This window comes from Xiphophorus hellerii, chromosome 17, assembly GCF_003331165.1.
Source record: "Xiphophorus hellerii strain 12219 chromosome 17, Xiphophorus_hellerii-4.1, whole genome shotgun sequence".
NCBI classification, from domain to species: Eukaryota; Metazoa; Chordata; class Actinopteri; order Cyprinodontiformes; family Poeciliidae; genus Xiphophorus; species Xiphophorus hellerii.
Window position 1 is genome coordinate 645,310 of NC_045688.1, and position 18,586 is coordinate 663,895.

Here is an 18,586-nt window from a genome sequence, read left to right on the forward strand (position 1 = left end):
TGAGTGAATGTTTGTAATTTAAATGGACACAACATAAATTATTGTTTGCTTACCTAAATATATGCACTGACATCAGTCTGACTGAACGCTCAGATTCCGTTTTTGAGCAAAACTGGAGAAAAATTGTGGGAGTTTAACCATCTCATGTCTGTTTGTCTCTGAAGTGTGTCCCTTCAAATGAAGCCTGGAAACGTCTCTTTCCGTTTCCTGCTGCAGGGATGGAAAACCTGTATGAGAGAGCTCAGTGCATCAGGAAGATCCTGCTGGGCGTCCCGAGGGCCACACTGGTGGTGATGCGCTACCTGTTCGCCTTCCTCAACCAGTGAGTGTCTGCCGCCTCATTCTTCCCCTCTGAGAGAACACAAGCCTCTCTAGTCGTCAGTTTGGTTCTGCCGCCTCTCTGATAAATATAGAACAAAAGCACAGCGAGGGATGGAGAGGCAGGAAGTGTGGCACGCAGGTGTGATGTTCCTGCTGCATTAATTGGGGTTTTGATGAAGAGGAAAGGCATTCAGGAGTGTGTCAGTGTGTCAGCTCAAAGATATAAAAATAGACAATGCTTCACATTTAGTCATTATACATTTAAAAACAATTATCAGTCTGTTTTTGTTATTATTATTTAAAGGCACAATGTGGAAAACCTTTGCATTTATTAGCTTGTGGAAATGAACTAAGGGTTGTTTCAATTCAGACTTCATTTTTTTTCTTGGTGTCAATACTTCTGACTCAAGTGACCAAAGGTTTATTCCAATTTACTAAGAAAATCTTCCTCCTTGCTCCCCCAGCCTCTCCCAGTACAGCGATGAGAACATGATGGACACTGGGAACCTGGCCATCGTGTTCGGCCCCACCCTCCTGCCGACGCCCGACACGCTGGACCAGGTGGCCTGCCAGGCGCACGTCAATGAGGTCATCAAAACGGTCATCCTGCACCACGACAACATCTTTCCTGACATCAAGGAGCTTCCAGGCCCGGTTTATGAGAAGTGCATGACCGGCGACCAGTACTGGTGAGACCGGCTTCACGTTTTATTTAACGTTTCCTTTTCTATTCACAGTGACCTCAAAGTAGATGAGTTCTCTAATTTCCATTCTGATGATTAATATATCTTGAAGGGCAGTGTTATTTACAGAAAAATCAGAATCCAATTTATTTATGGTTTCTGTTGTAAGCGTGGTTTTTCCTCCCATTTTATTTATTGTTTTTGGCCTTTGTTTCATTTCGGGTGTTTGTAATTCCAACTTTTCTTTAGAAAATTAAAGTTTTTATTGATCTTTCAGAGGGTAACTTGGATTATTGTGCCTTTATCAACATATGACTTGAAACTGGTCTCAAAATGTTAAATGTTAATTTCCAATAATTACTATCATTTATTGCAGTATTTACTGGGACAATTTATTGTTCAGAGAAATGTATTGCTGTGACAGGCCTAGATAAAACTGCAACTTAACAAAAGCGTTTCATATCAGTCAATATTGATTTTTTTCCCCCTTAAATATCTGAAATACTGCCAAACTGGCGGCGTGATCTTTCCTGGTTCATCCAGTCTCATTATTTTCTCTCTTCACTCAACAGGTTGTTGCTAGGTAACCAAAGGGCGACTTAGCTAGGCCGTCAGAGGTTAAACGGCTAATACCTGGTTCAAAGGGCAAGATTTTTGAATTGTCGGTCGATTTTCGAAACCTGAACACACAAATGATGATAAGAAATGTTGGATATAACAGGTTTGTAGTATCGAACCACACACCAAACACAAACATGTTCCACTCACCACCGTTCAGATGTCAGACGGGAAACCTGAACAAACATGGCCGACTGGGAAGAAGCAGTGGCGGTAGTTTGTGGACATCCGACGCCCTTAAGAGCGGACCAGACACTCTAAACACCCTGCATACGCAAGGAATATATCTTAGGTTTACATTTAGAGCCATCTCGATAATCATTGCGTCTTTAAGATTGTTGGAAAGGGGAAATGGGTTGGGACGTAAAAATCTTGCCACGTAAACTAGGCATTAAGCCTACATCCCCCAGAATGCTGTGCGGTTCTGGATCGGAGTTCAGTAACATTCTATCGGACGTATTTTCTTTTAATATTAACCACGTATCTATCGCGATATATATTGTTAATGATTTATTGCCCAGCCTTACTTCATAACAGATAAAATAGGATGTTTTAGTTGATGAATATGGAAACGGTGCTGGGGAGATACTCTTCAGACGCTGTGAGGGCGACAGACATGTTACTTGTCAGCTAGTTTGACAGGACCGAGTGTTTCTCTTCCTCACCACCCTGAGTAAATCCTGACATCCTGTCGGTTCTGTGGAGCGCCTCGCCTCCTGCTGTGCGCGCGTCCTCCTCCCTTTGTTCCCGCGCTGAATGGACGGTTTGTCGGTCTGCTTCGCTGCCTGATCCTCTCCCTCCTTTTCATCTCCTTGCAGCGAGAGTCCGTTCAGCGAGCCTGGGGCCCTGGAGGAGACCGAGCCGGACGCCGGTACCGAGACCCAGACCAGCGACGAGGGTACGCGCTGACCCCTGACCTTCACATGCTGCGTTCCGGTTGCCTGGGAAGTTAAACCCGAAGTAACAGCGCTCTAGTTAAGAATTCGGAACTTAAACGTGGCTACGCTTATGAATATTTACAACTCTTTATGCGAGGAGCGGCCATATTGAAACGCGAAACCGGCCTTATGAGTCGTAACTGGGGGTAGTCAAAGTTGCTCTCAGTTTCCCAGTGGAAAATCCGACTCCTGAGATGATTTTTCTCCGACTGGGAAGTCGGAATTTCCATGTTCCGAGGACAACTGGAACGCAGCATTACACATCCATCTTTGTATCTCCTCGTGGAGAGATGGTTGCCGTGGTAACAGCAGCCATGGAGACGCCACATTCCCTCGTTCTCAACTCCCGCTCGGCAGCCCTCCATCTTGTTGGAATGCCGTCGGCCTCACCTCCGTGTCTCACCTGGTCTCTCCCCAGCAGAGGGCGAGGCCGTGGAGGCGGTGGCCCGGTTCGACTACGTGGGCCGGTCCGGCCGCGAGCTGTCCTTCAAGAAGGGCGCGTCGCTGCAGCTGTTCCAGCGCGCGTCGCATGACTGGTGGGAGGGCCGGCTGAACGGCAGCCGCGGCCTGGTGCCTCATCAGTACATCGTGGTGAAGGACAGGCGAGTGAACAGTCCCAAATGGTTTGTACACGTCCGACATTACAATATCACTTCTTAATTATGCTTTAGAACTCAAAAACAGATGGTTTTTTACATGTCGTTTCAGTTGATTGAATAATTTATTCACATTTCAAAACATATCTATTGTTATTTTTATTATTATTAAACTATAAAACAAACATTTTGAATATTTTAGAATATATATTTATACATATCTTATCGCCATTACCTAAAGCAGGGCTGTGGAAGTTATTTTTATTTCAGACCACATCAAGATCATGAATATACTCAAAGGACTAGATGTGGCAACATTTATCAATAAACCTACATATTAAACTGTTCAAATATGAATAGATTTTTCTGCATTTGATGAATCTGTTAAACAATATTAAACTTTTTTCACGTTGATGTAATCTGACAGGAAAAAAACACTTTAATTAATCAAATAATATTTAGGCACACAACCGTAATTTTGAAGGCTTTATTTTGAAGGCCTCTGTCTAGAGGGCCATAAAAAAATTATGTGGGGCCAAATTTGGCCCCCGGGCCTTGAGTTTGACACATCTGACCTTAAGAATACCCTAATTATTGTTGATTAGCATAACAAAATTAATGTGTCACATTTCATGTTTTTCTTTTTTGCATTTTTTTGTGTAGATGTAATAAATTGAGAAACCATAACACACATTTCAACATATGAATGCAAGTTGAAAATACATCAGAAACATAATATGCATGCTATGTTGTAGTTTTATTAAATGACTGTGATATGTAATTGTATCTTATTTTAGCTAATCTACTGATGTATTTTATTCTGTTTAATTTGTTTTGTTTTAATATTTTTAATCTGATTTCTTTTCATTTTTTCATTTCAATATTGTTTAATTTTTGATTAAATTTAATCTATTTTCACACCAAATCTATGAAATTTTAATTGATTTCTCCAGATGAATTTAATCTTTGTTTTTTATTTTCACTCCAGACTTAATTTTTTCTTATTGAGTTCAGTCCATTAACTCTCATTTTTTTCAGTTAAATTTAATCTTTCCTTCGATTCAAATTTTTAACACATTTTCATATTAAATTAAAGCAACATTAATATATTTTATTTTTGTTATGTATATTATTTTAATATAATTATTTCATTTTAAATTAATTAGTGTTTTTTCTCCTTTTTTACTTAATCTGTTTTATTTTTCTCTCTGAAATTCCTAAATTACCTAAATAAATTTTTTTGAAACAGAAATTATGAAAAAAATGAAATTATAAAATTTATTAACATTTAAATTGAATCTAAAATTGACTATTTGACATTTTGTTAACAAATTGACTGTTTTGTCTTTGTGCAATGACAATATAGTAAGTCTAATACTAATTAACTATTAATTATCTCTATTAATGCTATTAAAGTCTTACATGTTTATTCTTCAAAATATGGAAATAAAGTTTAAAAAATCAATAAAACAATTATTAAAATGAATGTATATTTTCTTTAATGTTCTAATTAAGGTTTACTCGTATTAATATTATTATTGTTGAAATGCTTGCATCAATTCAGTGTTTTTATTTGCTTTTTTCTGTTTCAAATAATTATTATTAATCAGTTTTTTGACGTTTTTTCTTTCCAGCCTGTTTTACAGTAAAACAGTAATTAGTGTGTGATTAATTGATGATCTGCTCTGATGGATTTGAGTGGATTTGTTGCTAACTGGATCTTCTCCCTGTTGATTAACAGACTAATTGGACTCAGGGAGTCTCTAGCCTCTCTGCTATTGATCACTTCATTGATGATCGGAGCGTTTTGTTGCCTCGGCAGCGATTTGTCCCGACTGAGTCGTGCTCTGTGTCTTTAGGGCGGACGCCATGTCCGATACGCTCAGCCAGAAAGCCGACAGCGACGGGGGGAGCAGCAGCACTGAGGACAAGCGGTCCCGCAGCGAGCTGAGCTCCCCGACCGACATCAGACCGCCGGAGAACTTCAACAGGTCAGACACGGAAACCCGCTTCCTGTCTCACCTGTAAACACCTGCAGATCTCAAAAAGATTTATTATCTATGAAACAGGCCGGACGATGCGGCTTAGAAATAAAAACTCAGATGTTTTTTCAAACCAGATGCAACTTTTTTCTTGCTTCCTTTTTTGAAAAATAAAGGATTTTCTTTTCTTTTTTAAAAAGTAGCTTTTATTTCAATCTTCCCTTTTGTTTATTGGACAATGGAGTATTAGGGCCAGGCTAAAATAATTTTCTGTAATTAAGTGAATTAAATAGTTATAATATTGGCAAAATAAAAACTCAATTTTAGGGGAAAAAAGTTTTAATATTAAGAAAAAATTTGGTGCCGATTTGTTAATAGATTGAATATTTCCTTATCTGTAAAACAAGACTCAACATTTCTCATTTATTTTTTGTGCTGGAGTTCTCATAAAATTACTGCTTTACTAATATTCCAACTTTTTTCTGGCAACATTTTATTCCCGTATCATTTTGACTTCATTGTCGTAATTAAAATCTTGGCCTAGCTCTGCTGTCCCGTCAAACTGTTGACATGAATTCAAAGTCAAAATAAGAACAAACTGTAAAACACGTCTTTATAACAAGATGGCCGCCCGGGCGCAGTGCACTGGTTTAATAAAAACATTTACTTTTCAAAAATCAAAAGTTCTATTAATTTGTAACATTAATTTATCACCCAGACCTGCTAATTTAATGTAATTTAATTTATTTGCTCGGGAGAATAAACATTAGATGACATTTCTGTAAATGCACCAGAATTAAAGGCTTTTTTCAACTGTTTTCTCTGGAAAATGCACAATTTGTCTTTCTAAAATCAAACAAAGGTTTTACAAATTAGCTACACAAAATGAGTCAATAAAAGTAAAAACAAAACAAGGAAACAACAGAAATGTCATAAAAAGTATAAGTAGTCATTAAAACTACAACTAAACAAATTCAAAACTACAACAACCAGCAGATTCTGGGGCAACTACATGGAAATGGATTTAATCTAATTTCTAATAAGGATTTCTAAAGTGGAAGGGAAATAAATAAAAGTCTTGGCAGAAAGCTCCGCCCCCTTTTGAAAAAAAAACCCAGCAGTGGGCGGAGTCTGTAGACAATAAGGGGCGTGGTTAAGTTTGAGAACCGAACGAGGAAAACAACTGTTGTCAATTTATCCACTGTGTCGCTAAATTTAGCGACTTTTCAGATCTTGCAGCAACTTCTTCAAAAGTTGACTGATAAATTTGAGCGGAGTGACGTAAAGATGAATTAACTGCAGTAGCCACTCTTCAACCCAAAGAGGGCAGCACTGAGAAGCTTTTTGGCTAAATGTGGCAGAACAAAAATTAACTTGAAAATGTCAAACTTTCAGAAACTCAGAAACAAAGATAGAAGCAATAGAGCCAGTCTATCAGCAGAAATAGTTGATTTAATTAGACGCTAATGTTCTATTCTCATTATTAGAAACCTGGATTAAATATTGCATAAAGACTTTTTAAAGTAAAGTTACCTTCGTAATTTCCTGATGACAGCCACAGGAGGAAACGAACCGACGGTCTCTTCCGCCGCCCTCTCTGTCGCTCCAACGATAACCACGGCAACAGCGGCGTGATGGAGCGGAGCTCTCCGCCCGTGACGGGTCACTTCAGCCCCAGAGATCTCCTCCTGGGGCGGGGCCAGGGCATGACCCCGCCCCTCGACAGCCCGGAGCGCCGGCGCCGCTCCGCCGCCGTCACCATGACGGTGAGCCGCCACGACTCGCTGCGGAGGCCGGAGGACACGCCCATACGGCGCTCCAGCAGCGGGCAGCACAGCTTCAGCGACTCGCTGCGATCCAGAGTGATGGACGCCGAGACGCTGGCCCAGGTACTGGTACCACTGGTACCACCGATCCCAACGCAAATGCCTACACAACACTAAATACTGGTTCCTAACCCGACAAAATGGCAACATCACATTTCATTTTTCTCTTTTATGACATGAAACATTTTTATGATGTTTTTTAAGTAAAGTAAACTGACTAGCTGTCCAGCCGTTCGGTTAATCAGTGAACTTCCTGTTTGCAGGACATCGAGGAGACGGTGAGCGTCGCCCTGGGCGAGCTGCGGCAGCTGGAGCGGCCAGACCGCCGGCCGGCGCCCGACGTGGTTCTGGACACGCTGGATCAGGTGAAGAACGGCCCGGTCGCCAGCTGCTCCTCCGAGTCGCCCAGCCCCCACAGTACGCCCAGTACGCCGGGGACGCCCGGCACCCCCAGCCCGCTCAGCCCCATGAGCCCCATCAGCCCGCTGCCCGGCCCGCCCAGGCCCGCCAACCCGTCCCCCGACGCCCTGGGCTCTTTCAAGCCGGTGGCGGCCGCCCGCATGGGCGCCCCGCTGCGGCCCCCCGCCCTGAGACCCAAACCCGCGGTGCCCCCCAAAAGCAGCACCCCGCCTCTGGCGCCCCCGCTGGACAAATCCTGCACCATGTGAGCCAAACCAGGCCAAATCAGGCCGACACGGGCCAAAACTGGGCCAGAAGGAGATCAGGGTACCGCTAACGATTCTAATCAACACGAAGGTAGAAAGGGTAGGAAAGGCTTTTAATGTAGTAACAAATTATAATCTATGACATGACCTATGATATGATATGCCATGATATTTCTGTGTCGTCAGGTTGGTGTGTACTCTCTTGGTGTGTAGGAGTTTTCTTTCTCCATGTATCGAAGCATTAATCAAAGGTTAGCTAAAAGAACTGCTGGTGAGGCGGAAAGTCCCGTAAAACGTAGTTTCAGTGAAGTGAATGTCGTGTCCCAGAAGACACTCGATTGGCTGCTGCATCCGCCGCCCGATTGGTCGGCTAATGGAGGACTTGGACGGTTTCCGCTGCTACGCTCAGCCTGGCGCTCGGTGACAGAAAAAACACAACTTTAATGAATGTGTTCAGCTTTTTGACGACTGTTCGGCCATCTTTACTGAATGTTCGGTGGCGGCCTTCTTGTGTTTGCAGGAGGCAGCGGCTCCTCCTCCGTTTGTTCTCGTTTGTTTGAGCGAGGCACTGGCTGCGTTTCCGTTGCAAACCTTTATCGGTATTATACCAACATCGAAAAAACACAATTTCACAATAAGAAACAATTCAAGAAAATCAGACGAAATACGTTTGTTCACGTGGTAAGTCCAGTTGTTGATCACATGATGCGATGTTTCCTTCAGTTTTATCAAATATGATAATTCCAATACATCTGAAAACCACCTCTTCCTAGTGCAGCAACTTTAAAAAATATATAAAAATTGAGTTTTTTTAAATTGCCGTGTTTCCATTGAGCAAATTTATGTTCGTAATTAAAATTTGCTAAATTTACAGACAATGAAAACGCAGCTATTGACGTTTCTATTACAAATGTGTACAAAGCTCTGCAGATATTCTGCTAATGTGGAGAGAAAAAACTAATTCGTAATCATCCATCCATTAAGTAAAAACAATTAAAATCACACGTAAATAAGTGGAAGGACGGCGTCATCGTCTTACCACTTCCTGTTGTCTTCTTTGTCGTTTCCACCAGTAGTAACATCCTGCTGTTGATCACATGACTTGTGTGATGTGTTTCCATCGCCTTTTTATGAAATACGCTAATTTCAAAACAGCGGAAAAAACAAATAATCTGAGCGCAAAAACTAGAAAAACATGTTTTTTCAAAACTGCCATGTTTTATTTATTTTTGTCATTTCAATTTGTGCAATTTTAAGGACAATGTAAAAATGTAAACGCAGCTAGTGTGCGCGTGTCGGTGTGTGTGTGTTCGCCCGCCCTCGTCTTGCTCCCCTGTAAGTGCAGAATAGATAATTCATGCCTGCCTTGAGTGCCACAACACACGACTGCAAGTCGACAACCTGAGTGCAAAAAGCATGCCACCTCTTCTCTATGTGTGTGTGTGTGTGTGTGTGTGTGTTACACTAATGTCACTAGTTAACCTTAAATTCTCCAATAAGCTAACAGGGTGGGGCTCCGTGTGTGAAGACGCCCAAAAACTACACTTGAACAGCACAGTGAATGTGAAGTGTTAAACTGGACCGGGCTCTGTGTGTGTGTGTGTGTGTGTGTGTGTTGGTGAAAGTGCCTTTTTTTTAAACCCTCGTGTTTTTTGGGAGTTGTGAATCCACTCATTTAGAAGAGGATTATAGAAACTGGGACAGAAGAATTTAAGACTTTTTCACAGAATTCAGAGGAAAAAAAAAATCTGTGTTTCGTCAGAAATCAAAAGTCTGAAATAAAAGTCAGAATTTGATCTCAGAATCCTGAGATCAAATTCTGAATTCAAAAGATTAAAGTCAGATTTTTGTCTTTTTCTTAGAATTCTAAAATATGAATTCTTAGATTAACGTCAGAATTCTGTTTCCAGAATTCAGAGATTAAAGTCCTAATTTCATTTTTTGCCAGCGGCCCCAGTCCTCTTCCTTTCACTCGCGCATGTCCTGACTGAAAGAGCAGCAGCACTCCAAATGAGATATTCATAAAAGTGTTTAGTAGATTCCTGAATTATGACTTTATCATTAACCCATTGTGACATTGCACTTTGATGTATAGGATTGTGTCCTTGGCATGTAGCATCATGACATGTTGGTGCATTTTACCAGAAGGGGGAGCTCTCTCTGAATGTGTTTGATAACAGAATCGGTTTCTGTCTGTCAGTGTTGCTGTATTTGAAAGTCGGAGCTCATATAGCCAAATGGATTGTATCAATGTGTTGTATTTATATCATAAATCAACCTGAATAAATTAGCATTCAAGCCACAGACACATCGCCTCTTCCTGTCCAGACTTACTGAGAATCCTGAGATTAAAGTAGACAAAGAGTTAGAATTATGGGATTAAGGTCACAGTTAATTGCATTATTCTGAGATTATATTCATAATCCTTAATAGAAGTCAGAACTCTGAGGTCATTGTCAAAATTAACCAATTAATTTAAAAAGTTATAATGATGAGATTAAGATTAATTCTTAGATTATGATCAGAATTAACTAATTGCCTAAAGTCAGAATTCACAAATTAAGGTCAGAATTAATGGAAAACATTTTGAGATTAAAGTCATAATTCCAATAAGGTCAAAATTCTGAGATCGTCAGAATTAAGTTAAAAAAGTTACAATTTTAAGTTTAATGTCAGAATTCTCAGATTAAGGTCAGAATTCTGAGATTACTATAAATTTAAAAAGTGATAGGTCAGATTTAATTTATTTAAAATGTTACAGTTTTGAGATCAAAGTCATAATTAATTTGAAAAGTTATAACTCTGACATTAAGGTCAGAATCCTGAGATTAATGACAATTTTAAGACTGAGGTGAAAATTCAGAAAATGATTCATTTAAAATGTTATAATTCTGAGATGAAAGTTATATTTCCAGCTTTTTGTCCTCTTGTGTTCCTGGATATTTGGATCAATGAAACAAAATTTCCACATTTGAAACTGTTCAAATGTGAAACACGGTGGAGGAGGAATGATGATCCGTAAACACTAAATCCTAAAATGAATAAATTAATCTCATCTTAAAGAACCAGAGAAAAACATTTTGGACAGAAGAAGCTTCAGAAAACTTTATTTGGTTTGTAAAACTATAAAACTGGTTTGAAGTTTGGTTGTTTTTAGTGTTCTTAGTTTTAAGCGATAAAACGGATCGGGAGCTGAAATGTTTGTGGTCAGAGATCCGTTTGGACCCGTTGTGAGTTCAGACAGGAAGTGGTTCACCCCTTGGATCCCGGCTTCAGGATGCTGAACGGTTTGCAGTTCCGCAGCGACCCGGAGATCTCCTGCAGGAAGGAAGTAATGTGCTGGTCCTTCTCCGACTTCCTGCCGTCGAAGATGACCACCAGGGTGAAGTGTGGCTCGGGCCGGGTCAGGTAGTAGGTGCTCTGGACCTTGTCGTCGTAGAACTGCACCACCTTGTCGAGAGTGTTGAGCTCGGCGGCGCGGTCGCTCATCATCATGATGACGTTGGGCCAGTGGGTGAGCGGCCGCTCGCCGGACGGCAGCGACACCACCGCCGGGAACTGCTCCACCCCTTTGGGCGCCTCGCGGTACGAGTGTGGGTGGTGGTAGCCGTGGCCCTGGAAGCTCTCCGAGCCGCGGTTGTCGAACACCAGCGACACGTTGCTGGCGTCGTGCTTCCGGATGAAGGCGGAGATCTTACCGTAGAAGTCCGGCGCGGCGCGGGCCGTCAGCGTCCTCATGTCGCCCGGCGCCGTCTGCCGGCTCAGAGCCTCGTGGAAGTAGAAGCTGAACTTGGCGAGCAGCGTGGCGTGGAAGCGCTGCAGCCACACGTACAGGTGCGGCGGCTGCACGGCCTTCTGGGACTGGCCGCCGAACAGGTTCTTCCGGGTCTCCTTCTGGCGCTGGAAGAGCTGGGCCCAGGCCGTGAGCTTGGCGTGGGCGCCGTGGAGGCTGAGCAGTGCGGGCAGGAAGTGCCACTCGGACACCTGGGCCTGGCAGCGCAGCAGCTGGGTCACCACGTCCACCTCCGTCTGGAAGCCCTCCTCCACCCGGGCCAGGATCGGGTGGTGGAACCTGGAGCCGAACCGGGCAGAGGGCGGTTCTGGTCAGGTTAACTAGCACAGGTTTGGTCCAGGTACAACGACTTTATAGCAAACTAGAGCTAAAGGTTATTGTAGTAACTGATTTTTCTTATGATTAATCATCACAGACCTAATTGATTAATCAATTCTTCTGATGACTGATTAATCAACAGGATTATTTTATTAATCGTTTATTTTAACAATTATTCATCACAGACTTAATCAATCAATTCTTCTGATGATTAATTTATTTATTGTCACAGGCTTCATTCATTAATTGATTATTTTGACAAATAAAAAATCTGCTAAATGTTTTTTCTTTCAGACTAATCAAGTAATCATTTCTGGTTTAATTGATTCTTCTGACGATTCACTGATCAACCTAAAAAATTTTTACATTCTGCAGATTTTTTATTTAACCACTAAAGATTATTTTTACAATATTAGACAAAAAAGCAAACAATTTCCTTCAGGAAACATTTGACCATTTGTAGCAAAGTACGGCGCCCCCTAGGGGACATGGGGATTTTTTTCCTTTTGCGTTTCCTCGCAATACTGTACTGGTCAGTTATGCAGCATAATTGAATACTGCAAGCCTTTCTTACGGTGGGCGCCGTACTTTATGCTGTTATGTGAGGTTTTTCCATGAATGTTAGTATCTTTTTGTGAAATATCTGAAGTTTTATATCTTTCTTTAGGATAGAAAGGCACCACAAACCTACGATATAAACAGAAACCTTCCGTAAGAAGGAAAGAAATAAAAATACATTATAATTTGGACTATTTCTGAGTTATTATCGCGGGTAATAAATCATCTGACAGTTTTGATTGTGTCTCTGTTGTGTTCGTAGTCTGATTGGTTTAAAGAGCTGCTTTCAGTGCCGCTCCATCTTAGCCTTAACAGACATAAACATGCAGGAAAAAATAAATCGATTTTCAATCAGTGTTTTGCACCAAACAGTTTTTACTATTAGCAAGTTTTTATTATTAAAAACACGACAAACTAATGATGGTAAAGGGCCGCACTGGGTTAACTCGGGGAATCTCATCTGTCCGGTTATCAATCAACTCCAAACCTCTTTATTCTGTCACAATTATCGATTTATTCCATTTTGATGATCAGGCTCCAAACTTTGCAAGGACTGACCGCCCCGCTCACCGCTTCCTCATACACACAAAGCCAGCAGGTCAGTATCTTTCCCATTCATACCTGGTGACGTCACTCCCACATCGACACACCTAAGTGTCAAAGCCGCTGCTCCTGTCATATCAATAATTACTTATTTCATTCATATGGCTCTTACAGAGCCTCAGTGAAAACTTGTTTATTATTATTAACTGTTTGGTGCAAAACACTGATTGAAAATCGATTTATTTTTTCCTGCATGTTTATGTCTGTTAAGGCTGAGATGGAGCGGCACTGAAAGCAGCTCTTTAAACCATTCAGACTAGAACAACAGAGACACAATCAAAACTGTCAGATGATTTATTACCCGCGATAATAACTCAGAAATAGTCCAAATTATAATGTGTTTTTATTTGTTTCCTACTTACGGAAAGTTTCTGTTTATATCGTAGGTTTGTGGTGCCTTTCTATCCTAAAGAAAGATATAAAACTTCAGATATTTCACAAAAAGATACTAACATTCATGGAAAAACCTCACATAACCTTATATTAAAGCAGAAAGTACGGCGCCCACCGTAAGAAATGCTACAGTGTTCAATTATGCTGCATAACTGACCAGTACAGTTTTGCGAGGGAACACAAAAGTTTTGCGAGGGAACGCAAAAGGAAAAAAACATCCCCATGTCCCCTAGGGGGCTCCGTAGCAAAGGATGAATCTGCAGCTAAACATTTTTTTTACACAAACATGAAAAGCTCAAGCCTTCCTGCTCGATTACGATGTAGGGCTGATCTGTTGACTAGTTTTTTGATTAACCAATTAAACCTATTATGAGGGTTTTTTCTTAAGTGCAAAATGCATACATGTTTGTACAAGTTTGACGTAATTATAGCTCTTAGTATGTTCTTATTTCACAAATTGTCCGTTTTCTCTGTATTCTCCAGTTAACAAGTAATCCATTGTTTCAGTCCTAAAAAGAACAACGTGGGGAAAACGTTTTGTTTTGGATATTTTCTGCAGTGGGTCAACTTTTCGCTGACAGGAAACTCTTCCTGCTTTTTTCCCTCCACCGACCTCAATGTGTCACTTTCTCCTGGAGCTTCTGCTCCTCTAAATATAGCGGGAACATGCTTCATGCTGCAGAGGTAGTTAATCATTTAAACTAACACAGCCCAACGCTGCTACATGAGTTTATCCTCAAGCTTCGCGCTGCCGACCGACTCAGATACTGACTTGTTTCTGTATTTGTGCAGCGCGGCCTCCAGCGCGGACACCAGCTCCTCTGAGTTCACGCTCTTCTGGGCGCCCAGCGAGTGCAGCTTCTCGTACAGGTCGGCCATCTCCATGCGGGCCTGGGTGAAGTGGCAGAGCTGCTCCGACAGGTGGGACAGGAGGTCCTCCAGGGAGGAGGAGTAGGATGAAGAGGAGGCGGCGGGTTGGCTGTGCCGCCCCATGGTCACCACCTTTCTGAGCTCGTTGTACAGCGACGTGTAGATGGTGCGGATGGAGTCTTTCCGGCTGAAGAACGACTGGCCGCCTGTACAGGAAAAACCAGAGAAAATCAGTAGTTTTTAAATTTCACCTTCATTTAACCAGAAAAGTCCCACTGAGATCAAAAACCTCTTTTCTTTTTTCAAAGCTGCTGATTTGGACAGATTGTCGCATATTAATGTAGCAACTACAGCGCCACCTGGTGGCCGCATTCAGCAGCTTTTACTGTGTTAAAATAATATTTCCCACTTAACTACCGAGTTCCTTTAAATCTACAACTATAAACCCTCCTGTTATAGTTACTAATGAACCATAATCAATGAAATATTGACAAACATTTTGATGAGTAACGACAGCACTTGACAAAATGTAATGTTTACTGGTTTACTGGTTGCGTATTTTTATGATGTGAAGCACTTTGAACTGCTGAAATGTGCTACACAAATTAACTTGATTGATTAAACATCTCGGATCAAACAAATTTTAACATTAAGAAAAGTTAATTATCTTAAAGTCAATATACAGAGAAGCATAAAAAACGTTACTTTTCCATGAGATACATATGTAAAATTATTTTTTTATCAGAGTAAAGGTTACTCAAATCATTTCTATTATTCAAAATGTTTTAACCAGAAAAGTGTTTAGTACCAGTATTAGCAATAATTTTGCTGCTAATGAAAACATTTATGTTCTTTATAAATGATCAATGTTGTACAGAATGTGGTGGGTTGCCAGTTGGGCTTTTTATGTCTTTCAAGATCTGGCAACACGGCTCAGCAAATCCAACTCTGGCTACATAAAGTGAAGGTTTGTGAATGGCCTACTTAAAGTTTGGACCTTAAATAGACCGTTCATGCTAGAAAATGCTCTACTTTGAATTAAATTAAACTACTTTGCAAAGAAAAGTGGCACTAAATGTCTCCACAGTTCAATAAAGCATCACGATAAACAGGCTGATGGTCATAATGTTTTGCCCGTCGGTGTGTCATATCTTTAAAGATTAGTTTTTGATTTATTCGGCCTCATTTGTGATTTTAATTATTTCTCGGCCATGTTTAAAGCGGTTCTTCCAGCTGGGCGGTTACCCAGCTTCTGGCCCAGGAACGTCAGGTTGTGGTACACCTTCTCCGCGGCCGCCAGGTGAGCCAGCGCTGCCAGCAGGGAGCCCCAGATGGCACCGGAGCTCCGGCTGCTGTCCTTCTCCTTCTCCACGTAGTCCTTGGCCCGGTCGAAGGAGAACATCCCGAGCTGAGCGAAGAAGCTCTCCAGGATGGCTCTTTCCCGCGGGACGGGCCGCAGCTCCTCCACCTCCGCCATGGCTCCGGGCTGCTCGGTGTTAGCTAACAGGCTGAGATTTACACGAGAAAAGAGCGTAAATATTCATATTAAACTAAGAAATGTGACTAATATGAGCTGGAAAAACAAATATGTTGTTTTAAGTGTTAGACTAGCTAACCGTTTATCGTTCCGACGCCATTTTGGCTAAACCGGATGTAAACATTACGGGAAGCTAAGAGGGTCAAACAAACTGCTGGGAAGAAAGCGATTGAACTTTGACGGTGTCTGATGAGAAACCTTTGACTCTCGGTGTTACCGGAGGTGAGAATAATATCCGACTGAACTGCTTAGTGTGTCGGGAAACCCGCTCACCGCGACCGCACTACCTTTGTAGTAGTTTAGAGTATAACTATAGTTTGTAGTATAACTGTAAATTTACAATAAAAGGTCTAACAGCGTTAGACCTTTTATTGTAATTTTACAGTAACTTACTGGCAACAGGCTCCATTCTACAGTACCTTTACTGTTATGATATTTCACAGTTAATTTTTACTGTGAGTGTGCTTTACAGTTATAACTGCTTTACTGTAAATGTAGTTTATAGTATAATACTGTAATTGTATTTTATAGTAAAGCTGGTCTACTGTAAACTTGTTTCACAACATAATGTCAGAGTTTTACTGTAAATTAAAGTTTACATTTTTTAAATATAAGAATATTTTACCATAAACCGAAAAATTTCATTAAAGAAATTTTAGTCCAAGTACTGTGAATAACAACAGGTATTTATTTTCAGCAGATTTGTAGAAATAAAATCCATTTATATATTCGCAATGTCAGAAAGAACAATGTCACATTACAATATAATGTGCTATAAAACAACAAAACCATAGAACACATTTCCTACATCAGAAGAACTTTTATTCCATTCGTCAAACAAAATCAGTGGGATCCGTCTTGTGGAAGCTGAACTGTAAAGAATAAGACAGACAATGTGGGAGGTCATGAGATGGTCAGGAAGTTATCTACATTTTCAAATCAAATATGTTTGAAGAGCTGTCTTTTTACCTGTTGTCTTGTCTTTTGAAGAGCTGAAGCAGTGTGAGCCCACAGCACGGAGACAGAGCTGCACTTGCACTTGGAGGAAAAAACTTCGGAGTTTAAAACAAACGTCATCAGAAAACAGTTGGAAGCGAAGCCACGCTTGATGACGTAGCTAGATAAACTGCATATTAATGTTAGCTAGGATGTGAAAAAAACAAAAGTACATGCTCTCTTTCTGCCTTAAAAACATGTTAACCACTAAAGGAGTAAAAATACAGAAACAGGGAACCACGATGAAGCAGCTATGATGACGGTTGGAAATCAAATATAATTCTTACTGTATATGATAAGTACAGAACCACCACTGTAATGTGTAAACAGTAAATTACTGCAACTTCAAAACATACAGTAAGTTACTGTAATACTATGTACTATACCCATAATGCAATGCAAATTACAGTAACTACTTGTAAAGATGTCTTATGGACCGAACTGATTAGTGTGTCGGGAAACCCGCTCACCGCGACCGAACTGATTAGTGTGTCGGGAAACCCGCTCACCTGGACCGAACTGATTAGTGTGTCAGGAAACCCGCTCAGCTCGACCGAACTGATTAGTGTGTCAGGAAACCCGCTCACCGCGACCGAACTGATTAGTGTGTCAGGAAACCCGCTCACCGCGACCGAACTGATTAGTGTGTCGGGAAACCCGCTCAGCTCGACCGAACTGATTAGTGTGTCGGGAAACCCGCTCACCGCGACCGAACTGATTAGTGTGTCGGGAAACCCGCTCAGCTCGACCGAACTGATTAGTGTGTCGGGAAACCCGCTCACCGCGTTTACTATGCATAAAGTTAAACATAGTACCTTTTAAATGGTTTGATCGCTTCTTTTTTCTCAGTCAGAATCTTTCAAATAAATATTTCATGAGTACATAAACTGAAATTTATTCCCAAGTTTCCTGAAATATCTGCAAAAACAGCAACAACCTCATGAATCTGCTTCACTGTTCTGTCTGCTGGTCTGACTTTATCTTAGAAACAAAATCATTTTCCTATTCAGAGAATCCTGGTTTGTCCCACAGAAGTGGAGCCAATGCAATTATGTCTCTTTACTGTGAATGATTAGAATAATGGGAATCAGTTGTCTGTCTTTTTTTTAAACTTATTCTGCGTGGAGCTCCACTGGAATAATTCGTGGAAATAAGAGACTTTGTGTCCTTGTATTCAGCAGTAAAAAAATAAAACAATAAAGAGCTTTAAAATGAGAGCTGCTGTTCATCAGTAATTTTAGATGTCGGTTATTTGGATATGTCCATTTGTGTTGTTTTGTAAAGACCAAAACAACAAAGATTTTACAATCAATCTTCTATGTTTGTTCTGGGTCTCATCTGTTCTTGATTATCTTTAGTTTTGGGTGCAATGTGTTGCTTTTGGAGGTTTTCAGCCTAATTCATGCTCTATGTAAATCATTTCTTGATTCTGTGTTTGATTTTAATCCAAGGAGTGGAGTTTGTAAAGCCAAAGTCAAAAATCAACAGCAATGATTTGGTTATTTTGCCCATCATAGAAGAAAAATAATGGGGGGAAATTTTTCTGTCATATTTTCACCTTAGTATTCCTTCATTTATAAATGTCACTGTTTCAAAATAAATATTTTGTTAAAGATAAATATTTAGGTTGATAAACTAAATATTTATCTCCTAGCAAAATATTTAGTTAGAAAATTAAATAATTAGCCATCAAGTTAAATATTTAGCTTCAAATTAATTATTTAGTTTGATCATTAGTGTGGAGATAAACATTTAGCTTGTGAACTAAATACTTTGCTTGCTAATAAGTATTTAGCTTTAACTAAAACTCAGAGCTAAATAATTATTTTGAAGCTAATTTTTTAGCGTTTTAGGTAACTATTTAGTTAGCTAATTATGTAATTATTACA

The 18,586-nt window shown here is 40.6% G+C and overlaps 2 protein-coding genes across 6 annotated transcripts in view; one reads left to right on the forward strand and one right to left on the reverse strand.

Annotated features, from left to right (window-relative positions):
• The window catches only part of LOC116736336 (SLIT-ROBO Rho GTPase-activating protein 1-like), a 28,786-nt gene extending 18,851 nt beyond the window's left edge, over positions 1-9,935 (forward strand). The window contains exons 17-23 of one of the 4 annotated variants that reach the window (XM_032588715.1): positions 217-322; positions 786-1,010; positions 2,441-2,520; positions 2,979-3,183; positions 5,016-5,147; positions 6,694-7,027; positions 7,228-9,935. In XM_032588715.1, coding sequence (XP_032444606.1) covers positions 217-322; positions 786-1,010; positions 2,441-2,520; positions 2,979-3,183; positions 5,016-5,147; positions 6,694-7,027; positions 7,228-7,632 — 1,487 coding nt within the window. In that variant the 3' untranslated portion in view covers positions 7,633-9,935. The remainder of the gene's footprint in view (positions 1-216; positions 323-785; positions 1,011-2,440; positions 2,521-2,978; positions 3,184-5,015; positions 5,148-6,693; positions 7,028-7,227) is intronic. The other 3 variants (XM_032588717.1, XM_032588716.1, XM_032588718.1) reach the window with 3 other exon arrangements.
• Positions 9,936-10,719: 784 nt separating this feature from the next.
• Positions 10,720-16,530, reverse strand: kics2 (KICSTOR subunit 2). 2 transcript variants are annotated; one of them, XM_032588720.1, is made up of 4 exons: positions 16,510-16,530; positions 15,410-15,672; positions 14,067-14,370; positions 10,720-11,701 (listed from the first exon to the last, which is right to left on the reverse strand). In XM_032588720.1, exons 2-4 carry the CDS (start codon positions 15,639-15,641, stop codon positions 10,882-10,884), a joined length of 1,356 nt encoding a protein of 451 aa, XP_032444611.1. In that variant the 5' UTR covers positions 15,642-15,672; positions 16,510-16,530; the 3' UTR covers positions 10,720-10,881. The 2 variants fall into 2 exon arrangements, with proteins under 2 accessions (XP_032444611.1, XP_032444610.1); XM_032588719.1 differs by lacking the exon at positions 16,510-16,530 and adding an exon at positions 15,781-15,872.
• Positions 16,531-18,586: the final 2,056 nt, after the last annotated feature.